This window comes from Capricornis sumatraensis, chromosome 17 (assembly GCF_032405125.1).
Source record: "Capricornis sumatraensis isolate serow.1 chromosome 17, serow.2, whole genome shotgun sequence".
NCBI lineage: Eukaryota > Metazoa > Chordata > Mammalia > Artiodactyla > Bovidae > Capricornis > Capricornis sumatraensis.
In genome coordinates, this window is record NC_091085.1 from 20,718,519 (window position 1) to 20,736,230 (window position 17,712).

Consider the following 17,712-nt stretch of genomic DNA (forward strand, 5'->3'; position numbering starts at 1 on the left):
ACAATGGCTATTTCAAAACGAATGGCATTAGATCCGAGTGAAACCCCAGAATGCATTCTGAATCGTTAGAAGGCTGCTAGTTTATGAATTAACATTGGTTTGATGTTTGTTCTTAATATCGCCAACTTCAATAATCACCAAGGTATCTGATTTCTGATTTTTTTTTCATTCGTTAGTTTGCTTCTCATGAAGGACACTCAAGGAGGAAAAGAACCCTTACAGCGTGTAGATGCGTACTTCTCTTATTGTGAAAGAAAATGCATACTGTTAAATAGAGAAGGAAAGCTATCATTATCGCTGTGTGACAGATGGGTATATATGATGTCCTCTATCACAGACCATTTAGCATTGATTATCCCTTTCGGTTCTGCAACACCAACGTCAACCTATATTTTTCTTACGAAAGACAATGAATGCTTTCTGGGGTGGAAAAAGGACAAGAATCTCCATTTGTTAGTCAGTGATTTTTTCAGAAAAACATACACAATTTATAACCTACAAATATTTTTAAAGGGGAATTAAATGAATGCTTTTAGTAAACTTTTTGGATTATTGGAATGTTTTTCTCCTAAAAGAGACTTGAAATTTGGGGATTTCAATTTGCACATGGGCCCGTGAGGTTAACTTAGCATAGAAAGAATTAGAAATTCACTCACATGGTGGCGTTTTAAGCATCCTTAAGAATAATACAGACAAATCTCACAGATACTGTTGGGCAAAAGAAACCAGAAACAAGTACATCTTATACGATTCCACTTATACAAAGTTCAAAAACGTGCTAGGTCAGTTAGTCGTATCTAACTCTGTGAGACACCATGGATTGTAGCCTACCGGGTTCCTCTGTCCATAGGATTTCCTAGGCAAGATTACTGGAGTGGGTTGCCATTTCCTCCTCCAGGGGATCATGCCCACCCATGTGAGATCGAACCTGAGTCACATGCATTGGCAGGTGGATTCCTTACCATTGTGCTACCTGGGAAGTTCAAATATGGGAGAAGCTAATCTATGCTGTTAGAGGTCACAGGATGATTCCTCTTGGCAGGGGAGGTAACTGGAAACAGAAATGAGGGGTCTTCAGGCCACCTGTATCCTTCCATCCCTTCTTCTGGGTGCTGGTTACAGTGTGTGTCACTTATGAAAAACTGTCATACTGTATGCTTATGATTTGGGGCCTTTTCTGAATACATGCTTCAGTAAAAAGTTTGAAAAAAAAAGGATTAAAAATTCATAGCACTGTGAAGCTAGAGTCTGACCACAACTGGTTCCACAGTGGTCATATACATGAGTATACTGAAGTCCTGCAATAATTGTTTGTAAACTTACACCTAAAATCTATTTGACAGTATGTAATTTTAGTGGCTTCTGAGAGTTTTGACTTTATCCATGAAATTAACAACTAACTTGTGATGACCCAAGATAATTTGAAAGTTGAGTGTGTGCTGAAGTTGGGTTAGGTGGGTAGAGGGTAGTAGGGGAGGGATAATTATATTTTCTAAAGGATGAAACATTCACATCTTCCTTTTGCTGAAGTCAGTAACAAAATACTTCTGTAGTTTTCATTTGTTTGGTCAAAGAAGCTGTGAGCTTCCAGATAGCTGTCAAATGAGGCTTCGATATTGAATTGCCAAAAAAACCTTTCCTTGTGTGTGAGCATGCTCAGTTGCTCAGCTGTGTCCGACTCTTTGCGACCCCAAGGACTGTAGCCAGCCGACCCTGTAGTCAGTGGCTCTCTGCTGACTACAAGGATGCTATCGCTATGGACATGATCAAAACAACGCTTTTGAAGGTCAGGGTATTGAAGTCTAAGTTTTAGAGCCTGGACCTGAGGGGCTCTCAGGAGAGCACTCAGCAGATGGACAGGGCAGAAATGTTCATCTTTGAGTGCTAATAGCAATTCCATCACTAATTTGAATGTACTGGAATAACTTAGAGAATATTACTTGACTTAACAGAATGTTAAAAAAAAAAACCTCACCTTTTGGGATCGATAATTTTGTAGAGTTTTCCATTGTGAGTCTGGGTCATACTTTTACTACTCGATAGAATGTAAACTTCACCTATGGAGACAGAAATACAGTAAGTTAGTTCACAGTATTGTAAGGCTTTACCTTCTATTGACTGTGTGTGTATGCTCAGTTGTTAAAATCGTGTCTGACTCTTTGCGACCCCATGGACTGTAGCCCACTAGACTCCTCTGACAACGGGATTATCTCGGCAAGAATACTAGAGCAGGTTGCGATTTCCTCCTCCAGGGGATCTTCCTGACCCAGGGATCAAACTCAAGTCTCCAATGTCTTCTGCATTGGCAGGTGGATGTTTTTTTAAAATCACTGATTCTTTACCACCTGGGAAGCCCCATGTGTATGTCTATATGTATATTGGGCTTCCCAGGTGATGCCAGTGATAAAGAATCCGCCTGCCAATGCAGGAGACACAGGAGATGCGGGTTCAATCCCTGGGTTGGAAAGATCCCCTGGAGGAGGGCATGGCAACCCACTCCAGCATTTTTGCCTGGAGAATCCCACAGACCGAGGAGCCTGGAAGGCTACAGTCCGTGGGGTGGCAAAAGAGTCGGACGTGGCTAAAGTGACTAAGCACACACAGTACAGACATATATAGTCATACGTCCCCAGAAGATCACTGGCCTGAAGATCATGAGAGCTTCCCAAGTCTACCCTCAGTGACTCTGGTCACTTCTTCCCACATCTCCCCATGGCTCTGGCTTGAGCAGAGCGTAATCTCTCACCTTGGTGATGGCCACAGCCTGCTAGCTGATCTCCCTGCTTACTCTTATTCTTCTAGGTTTACTCTCAGTATACCAGCTACAGAGATTCCTTACAAGGCAGGCGAGAGTGTATACACTGGATTACCCTCTTCTGTATCAACACCCTCCAGTGACTTCTGATTTCCCTCCAATGGCTTCTACTCTCTCTCCAAGCCCAGGCTAAGTCCTGACAGAGGTCTATGACAACGTGCCCCTTATTGCTCTGATGCCATCTGCAATGTTCCTAGCCTCACTGGCCTCCTGACTTTGGAAATGGGAGGCAAGTTCCTGGCCCAGCATCCTGTTTCAGGCCCCCACTGTCCTAGGCTGCTCCCGTCTTAGCATCTGTCCCAGGTCCTGTCTGTCAGTAGACCACCACTACGTACATTTCCCCCCTTTTATCTGTGCTTATGTCATCTTTCTTGACTGTACTGTTTATTTATTTTAATAGATCTTTTTGACTTGGACCATTTTTTAAGTCTTTATTAAATTTGTTACAATATTGCTTCTGTTTTATGTTTTGGCTTTTTTGGCTTTGAGGCATGTGGGACCTTGGCTCCCTGACCGGGGAGGGGACCCTCTGCACTGGAAGGAGAAGTCTTACCACTGGACCACTCGGGAAGTCCCCTTATTGTGTTATTTAAAAGTACGCTGTCCCAGCTCCTAGTATACTTTCTGCCAACTCTTTCCTCTTAGAAGAGAACCACTCTCATTTATGACCATTCTTCCATATAATCCAATACATAGACCTGATCATATGAATAGAGAATTAGAAGTTGTTTTTATGATTATATTTTTATGAGGCTTTAAAATTTGTGTTTGGTTCTCATTCATGAAATAGTCTTTGATTTAGTCTATATTTCTCTATTTTACTCTGTTATTATGTATTAAGCACACCCTACTGCTTTCTCACTTCTGGAAAGGATATTATGGGACTTATAATAAAAACATGGCACAACAGAAAAAATGGCATTAAAAAACTAAGGAATGTAAGTAAAAAAAAATTCATATTTGTTTCATCAACTACTTTATGTAGTTTACCACATTTAATCCTTAAAACAAACCCATTCTGATTTTATGGTTAAAAACATACACACACACACACACACACACACATCCAGAAAAAACTCATTAAAAAAATCTAACTCAATTTATTATATGGCTCTTAATTAAAAACCAAAGAGTTTACATTAAACAGTGAAAGTACATTTACTCTAAATTATGAAATATACATGATATTTTTGGTTTTGGACAGTAAGAACTGTGTGTGCTTCATTTCTGGTTCTCCTCCCAACATTGTATTAAGTATGGACAGATATTTGGACGTTTGAACCATGGTGGGGTGACAGTAGGATAAATGATGGCAAGTTATTGGCAGTAAGGTCTGGGGCAACCAAAATGATTCATCAAAATGATTCTAAATACTTATCTCTAACTCTGTCACAAACAATTTGATCTTAATTTATACTTTAAAATCAGAGTTTGCCAATGACGTTTAAATTATATTACAGAAGATTGAAGTGAGAAAGGCTATATTTCTGGTTCATTTGAATGGGGTAGAAGAATTTCAAAGCAAACTTAAATGCAAGATGCTTGCAATGCTAAAACAAGCAAAAGACAGATTGGACTACTCTTCTTTGAATCCCTATATTCCTGCAGCTCTGAAATCTGTGTTTTGTGTTGCAGGAATCTAGTTTGAGTTCCTTGGCAACCTAAGTGAATGGCATGGAGCTATTTCTGATGAATTCTCTATTTGGTGGAGTTAAACCAAATCTGAACATTTAGAGTAAATAATTATGATTTAGATGAAAACACAACTTCTCTTTTTTAATACCTAGAAATTCATGTTCAAGGCTAAAGGAGCATGGTAGCCATAGTTTGTTTGAATATCACTCTTTAAAGGGAATCATTATGATAGCTACATTTATCTCCAAAATTTAAAACTGGTAGCATTTCACTCTTTGGTAATTCAATTCACTCTTTTCAATTCAATTCAATTCAATTCATTTCACTCTTTGGTATTCCAATTATCAACCTGGTTTTGCTTTTTAAACTGCATACATTTTGATAATATATCAACAAATAAATTGCATGTTATACTGGAGATTATCAAGGAAAAGATAATTTTCATTCTGTTGGAAAGCAAATCTATAAACTCAGATTATTGCCAACAAATTTCATGCCCTGATGGGCAAAAAAGTAAAAAATTAGGAAATGAAGTGAGATTCAGACTGCAACATATTTTAAATTTATTTCAAGAGACATGGATAAGTGGAAAGGTTTTCAGATAGAGAATATAAACAAATGACTTAACTGATTCAAAGATATCAGTAGCCATTTGAAATTTTCTCTCTCTCTAAGATTCAAAAATTCTCTTTTGTTTCCAACTCCCATCTTCCTGCTTTGTTCCTTTCATGTTTCTGGCGTAGAAATAAGACTTAAAGACCCCCAGAGAAAGTTAATTGTAAGCGAATATTGAACTGGTCATCTTTGCTGGAGGTTACATTTCCAACAAATGGAGGTTGAGATTATTTTGCTTGCTTTTCACAGTAGAACAGAGCCTCTTGGGCAAAGATCGAGAATGGAACTTAACAGAAATAGTTTGTACAGTACCTAATTCGTCTTCTCCAAATCCCAAAATGTGACCTGAAAAGTAGCCTCTACAGGAACCACCATTGCCAAGACAGAGTGGCTTTTCTTGCCATTGCTTGCTCACAGGACTTTGCTGGAGGGTTAAGAAATTCCTACAAGAAAAACATACCAGAAACCTATGATGAAAATGTGCTTTTGCCTAAAAGACACAATGACATATTTAAAATAAAGCTGATAATAAATAATTCCTGTGCCGTGGACCTGGCTTCTAAAGGGAAAAATAATATAGCCCAAAATGTGTGTGAATACTCTGAAAGTCCCATGTGAGGAAAAAGTACTTAAAGATGACATTTTGTTTGGAGGGGGTGGGTACTAAAAGTACCTGAGTATGAGAAATACCCTCCCCTTCATCTGGAGAATGATACTTCCTATCCAGGACTAGACATCATGCTGCACTATTAATCAGAGAGAGGGACAGGGGAAGGGCACAAGGTCAGTTCACTTTTCTATTTCCTTTTAGTGACCAAGCATATCAGCTCTGCCATATGCCTGAATGACAGTGACTTGGGAAACAAGATCCTTATTTTGGGCTTCATTACAGAGTTTCTTATAATTATTGACAATGCGACCTCTAAGCTTTAGGCTAATATTTAATTTTGTAGTATTCCTATCAATAGAGAGAAATTAAGGTCTGTTGCCAAAAGTCCTGAAAGTTTGGCCAAAAAAAAAAAAATTCTTAGCCTTCCAATAATTTTTAAAATATTTATGTAACTCATGTAAAACTACATTTCTTCAATTTACTCATGATCATGTAAATTTATGTTAAGGATGAAAGGAAGAGCGTAAATAATATGAAATGTCCATCTGAAGACTTCTCTGCTTTTAAAAATTATTTTATGAATTTGATCAAGTCTGTTTCAAAACCATCTTTTAGGAAATTCTTTAATTTCTCCACCATACATGGTAGAACCAAAAGTAAATAATAGGACTTCCTTCATGGTTCAGTGGTTAAGAATCTGCCTGCCAGTGCAAAGGACATGAGTTCAATCCCTGGTCCAGGGAGATTCCACATGCTGCGGAGCAACAAAGTCTGTGAGCTGCAAGTACTGAGGTCCACGCTCTAGAGCCCTTGAGCTGCAACAAGAGAAGCTACCACAACGAGAAGGCTGTGCATGGTAACAAGAGAGTAGCCACAACTCACGGCAACTAAAGAGAGCCCTTGTGCAGCAAGGAAGACCTAACACAGCCAAAAGAAAAAAGGAAAAGAAAGACTAACGGGTAGAATTGAAAAAAAAAATTAATAAACAATAGTTTTTATGTGTCCCACACCTGACCTCCAAAGGGTGACATGCATTTGAATATTTTCTGATGATCTGCCCAATAATCAATGGATATGTCATTCGATCTATCAAACCACGGTGTCAGGAAGCCTACCCATTACGATCTCCAAACACGTAGCTTCCATAGAGTCTTTCTGACTGGCAGCCTCGGTAAACAAATCCACCAACCAAAGGACCATTACTGAATGGCTTGAATTCTAAAAGTGATGGCTCACTTTCTGGAAATAAATAGACATAACATTAGATCAAATGAAACATATTTTATAAAGGAAAACTAATGTAGGCCAGGGGGCTTCCCAGGTGGCGCTAGTGGTAACCACCCTGCCAGTGCAGGAGACGTAAGAGATGCAGGTTCAATCCCTGCATCAGGAAGATCCCTTGGCGGAGAGCATGGCAACCCACTCCAGTATTCCTGCCTGGAGAATCCCAATGACGGAGGAGCCAGGCAGGCTACATACAGTTCATGGGGTCACAAAGAGTCAGACATCACTGAAGCCACTTTGCACTCATGCACACACAACGTAGGCCATGCCACAGTCACTATGGTAATTTACTTTAACTCTGAAATGTGTTCCGTGATGCATAAGATGGATTCTTTCTATAGATCTTTAGTGGAAATAATTAACCCTTTTGCTTAAATATTATAAAATGTACAGGGCTTCCATGCATAGCAGAATGAAACAAAAATGCTTTACAAATGCTTATTGTTATTATAACTTCCAAGACATACCAAATTTTCAATGACAATCTCTCTGAACATTTTGGAAATCGTGGACTTTAGAACTAAAATACTTAAATAATACTTAATTTTTTTAATATTGAATTTTTTGTAGAAATACTTCTGCATATACCTCCTAAACTGAGTCAAACCTCTGTCAAATTCTATAAAATGTTTAAAAGTTTACACTTTAATGAAAATAAAGGCATGGTACATAAAAGGTCTTCAAAACCACATTTGTTGCACATTTTAAAACACTGTCACTTAGTCAACTAATATTTTCATTTAAAATGTTTTAAGAGTTCTGTTTATAGGATCATGTGGTTAACAAAGTCTATTTCAGTCATTCCTTCAGAATTACACGTGAATAGTCATGTATCTCTATCTTTTCATGCATGTCGTTATATTCTCAAATATAAAGATGCCAATTACGATGAAAAAGATACAAAGCTAGCTGGAAATTAATCTGAAAATTACTTATTACATACTTAAATAAGTCACTATCAACAGGAAGTCTTTTAGGCAAAAGCTTTTGTGGAAAGACACAAATTCTAAAGTTCTTCCCGCTTCCCACGTGATTATGGTGAATAGGTGAATGTGTGCTCAGACACTCAGTCATGCCCAACTCTTCGCAGCTCCATAGACTGTAGCCCTCCAGGCTCCTCTGTCCATGGGATTCTCCTGGCAAGAATCCTGGAGTGGGTTGCCATTTCCTTCTTAGGGGATCTTCCTGACCCAGGGATCGATCCCAAGTCTCTTGCATCTCCTGCACTGCAGGCTGATTCTTGACCGCTGAGCCACCAAGGGTGCCTGATGATGGTGAATACGATATTATAAAAAGTAGAGCAATCAAGTTTTAAATGAATTTAATTTACTCCTCTCCCAGGGTACTGAGAGGCAGCATAACTGAATGTCTAAGGTCATGAACTCTAGAATCAGGCTACCCGGGTTCAAATCCAGACCCTGTCACTTTACGTGGTGTGACAAGTAACATTTCTGTGCTCAGTTTTCTCATCTGTGCAATGTGAACAGTAAGAGTACTTCTAGGATTTCTCTGTAAATGAAATGAGCGAAGTTTTTAAAGTACTAATTACGGGCCCTGGCATGGAGTAAACGCTGTGGATGTGGTTATTTTTTTTTCTTTTTTTCTGATTTATTGAGGTATAATTGACAAATAAAATTTGATATATATAAATAGTAAAAGAATTCTGCAGCTGTGTTTTCAATATATAAATGTAGGGCCATCCATATTGTAATCAGTTTCAGCTGAACCCAAATTAATGTGATTGTAGAATTTAGTTTAATCTACAAATATAGCTAAAATTCCCACAGGCTAGTGATTCATTAGATTTTTTTTTTTTTTCTAACCACATTATTCTTTGGTTTGGCTTTTATAAGATGTACACACACATACATGAATACCTGAAAAAAAACAAAGTAAAGTAAAATAACAGAATACTATATGAACCAGCACAGCTGCTTCATTCCTGGTACTAAATAAATATCTGTATTGAATGAATAGAAGAAGCAATCAATTCAATAATCTTCATCTGCTATGTTCCCTGAATCATAATCATATTTGATATACCATTTCCTCCAAAATGAGTAAATACAAAAATGTGGGAAAATATTAACTTTATATTTTAATATGGATCTCAAACACTCTAATAATCATGTCATTAGAAATAAGATCTAAACATTCCATCTTCATGACTTGGGTAAATAACATGTTTTTATAAGTCTATTACTTTGTTTTCTCTAAAATAAACACCTTTAAAAAATACATTCTTATTTGAAACACATAATTTTCCTAATGGTTAAGACTAGTATGTTGGGTATTGAGAAATTTCTTACTCTTAACACTGATTTTTTTCCTCTGTATATAAGATGTTAAGACAAGTTCTCTCTTATATATTAAATAAATAGAAGGTATTCATCTTGATTCTCAGATGAGCAAAATATAAACTGCTAACTTTTGAAGGCCCATTAAATTTTTGGACCTACAGAGCAGCATTCAATCCACGGGGAGGGTAATTACCCAAATGGGGCCCCTAGGGCTTGTAAGAATCACTGGACCTTTAAGAAGCCAGCAACTGATTCTGTTACCACTATTAGGCCAGTGTTCTGATGCTTTCCTAAATGCTCATTTTATAGAAATCTTTTTCTCTTCAATTAATACGCTAAAATAAAACAAAGCCCGAATGAAAGCCCAAATCAACAAATTATGCTCTACTTACCATAATCTTTCCCCTTTATGATCTGTAGGATTCTGGCCGATGAGCTGTTCTTTCCATTGGAGTCTGAACAAAGTATTGTTAAATTGATGTTTATATCAGTGGGGTGTCGATCCACAGCGCATCTGTGACAAAAGTGGGGACGCTCATGAATTCCTACCAGGGTATGTCCCAAATTGAGAGACTCCTGACACAGGAACCCTTTGTGGGCTGGCAAGGATGCTAGGGAGGATTTGGTTTGGAATCTCTAGAAACCGCCGAAGGAAACATCCTGTTTGTTTACTCTGTTGAAATTTAATGAGCTCTGGAGTGTATTTCTTAATTTCTTTTGGTACCTCCCTCCACTATGAACATGCACGCTGACTTAAAACATGTGTTAGTCTGTTGTTAAGGGAAAGCATGGATATGATACCTGGGTAACGTACAAGAGTAAGGACAGTGGTGCCATCAACTCACATCTTCAACATGCTACAGGATACGTGGTCCCTGAGTTGTGATGACCCAGCATAATGATGCTGTGGCAGTATTTCATGGTCAGTAGAAACTGTACTTTGAGTTTTGACCTTCTCCCAGACTAATGACATGCAGTACATACTCTCTTGTGATGCTGGGCAGAGGCAACTACAGTTCCCAGCAGCCCATGCCATCACTAGAGGAATCAACGATGCATAGACAACCACTCTGTATCCCTACCACCATTCTGCTTTCTACTTTCAGTATAACATTTGATAAATATTGAAATATTGATAAATATCTCATGAAAACATGAGACATTCAAGTAAATGGCCTCCCTGGTGGCTCAGATGGTAAAGAATTGGCCTGCAATCAAGGAGACCCAGGTTCGATCCCTGGGTCGGGAAGATCCCCTAGAGAAGGGAATGGCTACCCACTCCAGTATTCTTGCCTGGGAAACCCCACTGACAGAGGAGCCTGGCAGGCTACAGTCCGTAGGGTCACAAAGAGTCAGATACTACCGAGCGACTAACACAGACACACATTCAATTAAACAGGCTCTGTGTTAATAGATTTTGCCTAGCTGTATCCTAATGTAAGTATTGTGAGCATGTTTAAAGTGCGCTAGACTAAGCTATGATGTTCGGTAGGTGAGGACCATTAGCTGCCTTTTCCACTTATGGTATTTTCAACTTACAATGGTTTCACTGGGATTTAACACTACTGTAAAACAAGGAAGGTATGTATTAGTTATAGTATTAATTTTGTGTTTCTTTTTTTAAAGATTTTTTAAAAACGTGGACCATTTTTTAAATGCCTTTATTGAATTTTTTATAATACGGCTACTGTCTTATTTTCTTGCTTTTAAGCTATGAGGCATTTGGGAATCTTAGCTCCCTGACCAGGGATTGAACTTGTACCCATTGCATTGAAAGGCAGTCTTAACTACTGGACCACAAGAGAAATCCTTTGTGTTTCTTAGATAGAATCAGTACATTCTAAAGTCTGGGCTGCCCTAACAAAGGGGAGCATGGACTCCAGTTTAAGGAATAAAATAAAGCTGCCCTCCACAACCACTAACGTCCTTCACGTGGACTCTGATTTCATGTTCACCCCCAATCTGTGGCCAGAATATTTCTGTGACTTAAGCCACTGACTGTAAACTCTATGAGGAAAGGAACTATTTTCAACCTCTTTATCACTGTTCTTTTTGTTCCTTAGTTCAGATACAAGAATATAAGGAGGGCTCAATATTTGTTGAATGTTTCAGCCAATGAGTGATCAGGTATGGGGAGTGTGGGTGGAAGGAAGAATGAAATTGAATAATATTTTTGAAATTTTCAAAAATTTGGAAAACAGTCCTGCACTGTTTTCAGATTTCTTAAGCTTGGCATTACTGACATTTGGTGCCAGATATGAAAGAGTGTGAAAAAGTTGGCTTAAAGCTCAACATTCAGAAAACGAAGATCATGGCATCCGGTCCCATCCCTTCATGGGAAATAGATGGGGAAACTGGACACAGTGTCAGGCTTTCTGGGCTCCAAAATCACTGCAGATGGTGACTGCAACCATGAAATTAAAAGATGCTTACTTCTTGGAAGAAAAGTTATGACCAACCTAGACAGCATATTGAAAAGCAGAGACATTACTTTGCCAACAAAGGTCCGTCTAGTCAAGGCTATGGTTTTTCCAGTGGTCATGTATGGATGTGAGAGTTGAACTGTGAAGAAAGCTGAGTGCCGCAGAATTGATGCTTTTGAACTGTGGTGTTGGAGAAGACTCTTGAGAGTCCCTTGGACTGCAAGGAGATCCAACCAGTCCATTTTGAAGGAGATCAGTCCTGGATGTTCACTGGAAGGACTGACGTTGAAGATGAAACTCCAATACTTTGGCAACCTGATGTGAAGAGCTGACTCATTTGAAAAGACCCTGATGCTGGGAAAGATGGAGGGTGGGAAGAGAAGGGGACAACAGAGGATGAGATGGTTGGATGCCATCACTGACTCAATGGACATGGGTTTGGGTGAACTCCGGGAGTTGGTGATGGACAGGGAGGCCTGGAGTGCTGCGGTTCATGGGGTTGCAAAGGGTCAGACACGACTGAGCGACTGAATTGGATTGAAGCCTGATCTGCCAAAGGTGGGTAGCTGTTGTGTAGCCATAGTCCCAGTCTTGTCCTCATTAATTCAATGATTCCCAGAATACAACGTTTGGCAGGGATTGTGATAGAGAACTGCTGTGACTTAAGGTGGAACTAAGTCCATATAGGGTGAAAATTTTTCCTGTATTGCTTTTTTCTTGAAGATGGAGAAACTCTGACCAAGAAAATAGTTTGACCTGTTTCTAACAAGAAAGAGGAAATCTGGAGGAAAAGTGAGGTCTCCAAAATCTGGAGGCCATGAGGTCTAGCTCTGGCTGAGTACCAAATTCACTAAGGTCCACTTGGCCCTTTTAACCTTTTTTTAGTTCAGTTTAGTCTCTCAGTCATGTCCCACTCTTTGCGACCCCATGGACTGCAGCATGCCAGGCCTCCCTGTCCATCACCAACTTCCGGAGTTTACTCAAACTCATGTCCATCAAGTCAGTGATGCCATCCAACCATCTCATCCTCTGTTGTCCTCTTCTCCTCTTGCCCTCAATCTTTCCCAGCATCAGGATCTTTTCAAATGAGCCAGTTCTTCACATGAGGTGGCCAAAGTATTGGAGTTTCATCTTCAACATCAGTCCTTTCAATAAATATTCAGGACTGATTATCTTTAGGATGGACTGGTTGGATCTCCTTGCAGTCCAAGGGACTCTCAAGAATCTTCTCCAATCTTTTTGGTTTCTTATGTAAAAAGAGCCCAGACAGTGAAACTTCTCTATATGATACTATTGTTGTTATTTAGTTGCTAAGTTGTGTCCAATTATTTGTGATTCCATGGACTGTAGCCTGCCAGGCTCCTGTGTCAATGGAATTCTCTAGGCAAGAATACTGGAGTGGGTTTCCATTTCCTTCACCAGGGGATCTTTCTGACCTAGTGATTTAACACACGTTTCCTGCATTGTAGGTGGATCTTTACCACTGAGCCACCTAAGAAGCCCATATGATACTATACTCATGTCAATAAATATGTATCCAACCCATAGGATGTACACAACACTAAGTGAAGTGAAAGTGTTAGCCACTTAGTTGTGTCTGACTCTTTGCGACCCCATGGACTCTAGCCCACCAGGCTCCTCTGTCCCTGGAATTCTTCAGGCAAGAATACGAGAGTGGGTTGCCATTCCCATCCCCAGGGGATCTTCCTGACCCAGGGACTGAATCTGGGTCTCCTGCATTGCAGACAGATTCTTTCAGTTCAGTGAAGTCGCTCAGTCATGTCCGACTCTTTGTGACCCCATGAATCGCAGCATGCCAGGCCTCCCTGTCCATCACCAACTCGTGGAGTTCACTCAGACTGACGTCCATCAAGTCAGTGATGCCATCCAGCCATCTCATCCTCGGTCGTCCCCTTCTCCTCCTGCCCCCAGTCCTTCCCAGCATCAGAGTCTTTTCCAATGAGTCAACTCTTTGCATGAGGTAGCCAAAGTACTGGAGTTTCAGCTTTAGCATCATTCCTTCCAAAGAACACCCAGGGCTGATCTCCTTTAGAATGGACTGGTTGGATCTACTTGCAGTCCAAGGGACTCTCAAGAGTCTTCTCCAACACCACAGTTCAAAAGCATCAATTCTTCGGTGCTCAGCTGTCTTCATAGTCCAACTCTCACATCCATACATGACCACTGGAAAAACCATAGCCTTGACTAGATGGACCTTTGTTGGCAAAGTAATGTTTCTGCTTTTCAACATGCTATCTAGGTTGGTCATAACTTTTCATCCAAGGAGTAAGCATCTTTTAATTTCATGGCTGCAATCACCATCTGCAGTGATTTTGGAGCCCAGAAAAATAAAGTCTGACACTGTTTCCACTGTTTCCCCATCTATTTCCCATGACGTGATGGGACCTCTACCCATGATCTTCGTTTTCTGAATGTTGAGCTTTAAGCCAACTTTTTCACTCTCCACTTTCACTTTCATCAAGAGGCTTTTTAGTTCCTCTTCACTTTCTGCCATAAGGGTGGTGTCATCTGCATATCTGAGGTTATTGCTATTTCTCCCAGCAATCTTGATTCCAGCTTGTGCTTCTTCCAGCCCAGCATTTCTCAAGATGTACTCTGCATAGAAGTTAAATAAGCAGAGTGACAATATACAGCCTTGACGTACTCCTTTTCCTATTTGGAACCAGTCTGTTGTTCCATGTCCAGTTCTAACTGTTGCTTCCTGACCTGCATATAGGTTTCTCAAGAGGCAGGTCAGATGGTCTGGTATTCCCATCTCTTTCCATTTATTGTGATCCACACAGTCAAAGGCTTTGGCATAGTCAATAAAGCAGAAATAGATGTTTTTCTGGAACTCTCTTGCTTTTTCCATGATCCAGTGGATGTTGGCAATTTGATCTCTGGTTCCTCTGCCTTTTCTAAAACTGACTTGAACATCTGGAAGTTCATGGTTCTCATATTGCTGAAGCCTGGCTTGGAGAATTTTGAGCATTACTTTACTAGCATGTGAGATGAGTGCAATGGTGCGGTAGTTTGAGCATTCTTTGGCATTGCCTTTCTTTGGGATTGGAATGAAAATTGACCTTTTCCAGTCCTGTGGCCACCGCTGAGTTTTCCAAATTTGCTGGCATATTGAGTGCAGCACTTTCACAGCATCATCGTTCAGGATTTGAAATAGCTCTACTTGTATTCCATCACCTCCACTAGCTTTGTTCGTAGTGATGCTTTCTAAGGCCCACTTGACTTCACATTCCAGGATGTCTGGCTCTAGGTGAGTGATCACACCATAGTGATTATCTGGGTCGTGAAGATCTTTTTTGTACAGTTCTTCTGTGTATTCTTGCCACCTCTTAATATCTTCTGCTTCTGTTAGGTCCCTACCATTTCTGTCCTTTATTGAGCCCATCTTTGCATGAAATGTTCCCTTGGTATCTCTAATTTTCTTGAAGAGATCTCTAGTCTTTCCTATTCTGTTGTTTTCCTCTATTTCTTTGCATTGATCGCTGAGGAAGGCTTTCTTATCTCTCCTTGCTATTCTTTGGAACTCTGCATTCAGATGCTTATATCTTTCCTTTTCTCCTTTGCTTTTCACTTCTCTTCTTTTCACAGCTATTTGTAAGGCCTCCCCAGAGAGCCATTTTGCTTTTTTGCATTTCTTTTCTATAGGGATAGTCTTGAATCCTGTCTCCTGAACAACGTCACAAACCTCCGTCCACAGTTCATCAGGCACTCTGTCTATCAGATCTAGTCCCTTAAATCTATTTCTCACTTCTACTGTGTAGTCATAAGGGATTTGATTATGACATTAGACCTGAATGGTCTAGTGATTTTCCCTACTTTCTTTAATTTAATTCTGATTCTTTACCCTAATGTAAACTATGGTCTTTGCATGGTAAGGATGTGTCAGTGTAGGTTTCTCAATTGTAACAAATGAGCACTTGGGTGGGGCATGTTGATAGTGGGGGTGGCAATGCTCGTGTAGGGGTTGTATGGGAAAATCTCTGTGCTTTCTGTTGAATTTTGCTGTGAACTTCAAACTAACCTAAGAATTAAAATGTCTTTTAGAAAGAGGAAAAGAGGCACCTGATGCCAGCTACCTGAAAGTGCTGGCTGACAGTTATCAGTAAGAGGACAAGCACAAGATTCTTGGCCTGCTGCTCTGCACCAAGGTGCTTAATAAAAGTCAGCTTTGCTCTGTAGCCAATAATTTTGGATTTTAGTTTCCTTTCTGCTTTATTAAATCCTCCTCTGCTTGAAATACTTTTGGAGGGAGGCAAATTGTTCAGCCCTCTACCGCCGGAGGATGTAAGCCTCCACAGCACAGGCACTCTGCCACATGTACGGTCTATAAAGCACTCTGCTGTGTGTTTTTACGCTCAGGGCCGGGACTCCCCGGGAGGGGTGCGTGAAGGGTCCGGTGGGACTGTGGTGACTCAGGCTGCTCTGACTTCAAAGTGCTGCTTTGTGGTGGTGTCTGTGCATTCTGAGCTCCAGGAATGGAATGTGACAGTTTCCTCCACATCCTGAACCCACCTTAAGTATTCCCTGTCGCCCAGATTTTAAGATCTGCTGAGATGCCAAAAAGGAAATGAACTGTAGACTCACACTTTGATGGAGGGGAGATGAAGGGCAGGAGGGATTATAAAAAGAAAAAGTTCGAGAAATACTCACCTTGCACATAATGAACACTCAATAAACATTAAATAGCAATAATACCTTAACGAGTAAATGAATAAATGTGGCCAGATATCCCTTAGTATGAGTCACAGACCACAGACTGAATGAAGCCTTCATCAAAGAAATGCTATACAGTATTATACTTCCTTGCATTTTTCAAGTATATCCCAAATTTCTCACTCTACATACTTCTTTTGTTTTGGCTGGTGCCGAGTGGCATATGGGATCTTAGTTCCCCAAGCAGGGATTGAACCCACATCCCCCGCACTGGAAGTATGGGGTCCTGACCACTGGAGTGACAGGGAAGTCCCTCTAGTTAGCGGTTGTTTCTTTATGATTCACTGTAGCAAACAGTCAATCTGAATTCCTTTACCATTTATAATCTTTTTCAAGTAAAAAAGTTAACATTCAACTCAACTCCTTCCAAATGCCACTGGGTCATCTTATATTAAGTGAAGCTATGATAATAAGTGGAGAAGGCAATGGCACCCCACTCCAGTACTCTGCCTGGAGGAGGAGGAGGAGGAGCCTGGTAGGCTGCAGTCCATGGGGTCGCTAAGGGTCGGACACGACTGAGCAACTTCACTTTCACTTTGCACTTTCACGCATTGGAGAAGGAAATGGCAACCCACTCCAGTGTTCTTGCTTGGAGAGTCCCAGGGACCGGGGAGCCTGGTGGGCTGCTGTCTATGGGGTCGCACAGAGTCGGACACGACTGAAGCGACTTAGCAGCAGCATGATAATAAGAACCATAATTTATTTAAAATCTATCAGGTGTGTCAGACATGCTAGTGCTTCACTTACAAGATTTGTATTTAATCAGTACAGCATCCTTGCAAGGTAGATATTACCATCCTTATTTACTGTATAAGGAAATTAACATTTAGAAGTGTTTAAGACCTGGGTTCAATCCCTGGGTTGGGAAGATCCCCTGGAGGAGGCATGGCAACCCGCTTCAGTATTCTGACAGGGAGAATCCCCATGGACAGAGGAGCCTGGCAGGCTACAGTCCAGGGGGTTGCCAAGAGTCAAGCGTGACTAAACAACCAGGCAAGCATAAAAGGACAGTAGAGGATGAGACGGTTAGACAGCATTACTGACTCAATGGGCAGGAAAGTGAGCAAACTCTGGGAGATCCTGAAGGACAGGGGAGCCTGGCGTGCTACAGTCTATGGGGTTGCAAAGAGTCAGATACAACTTAGCGACTGAACAAGAAGAGACAAAGGTTTATTAGTTGTCTGAAGTGTTCAGTTTGAAGTCTTAATCAGGACACTAGCCCACCAGTGTTTATCTAATAAGAGTCCTCCAAAATGTTAAGGTGATTTTTCTCTGTGAATTTGTCCCTTGCCTGTC

The 17,712-nt window shown here is 40.4% G+C and overlaps 1 protein-coding gene across 2 annotated transcripts in view; it reads right to left on the reverse strand.

Annotated features, from left to right (window-relative positions):
• Positions 1–17,712, reverse strand: part of HHIP (hedgehog interacting protein) — a 110,845-nt gene that overhangs the window by 22,783 nt on the left and 70,350 nt on the right. For both annotated transcript variants that reach the window (XM_068989521.1, XM_068989520.1), the window contains exons 8-11: positions 9,652–9,773; positions 6,791–6,914; positions 5,378–5,508; positions 1,976–2,057 (exon numbers count right to left, since the gene is read on the reverse strand). In XM_068989521.1, coding sequence (XP_068845622.1) covers positions 1,976–2,057; positions 5,378–5,508; positions 6,791–6,914; positions 9,652–9,773 — 459 coding nt within the window. The remainder of the gene's footprint in view (positions 1–1,975; positions 2,058–5,377; positions 5,509–6,790; positions 6,915–9,651; positions 9,774–17,712) is intronic.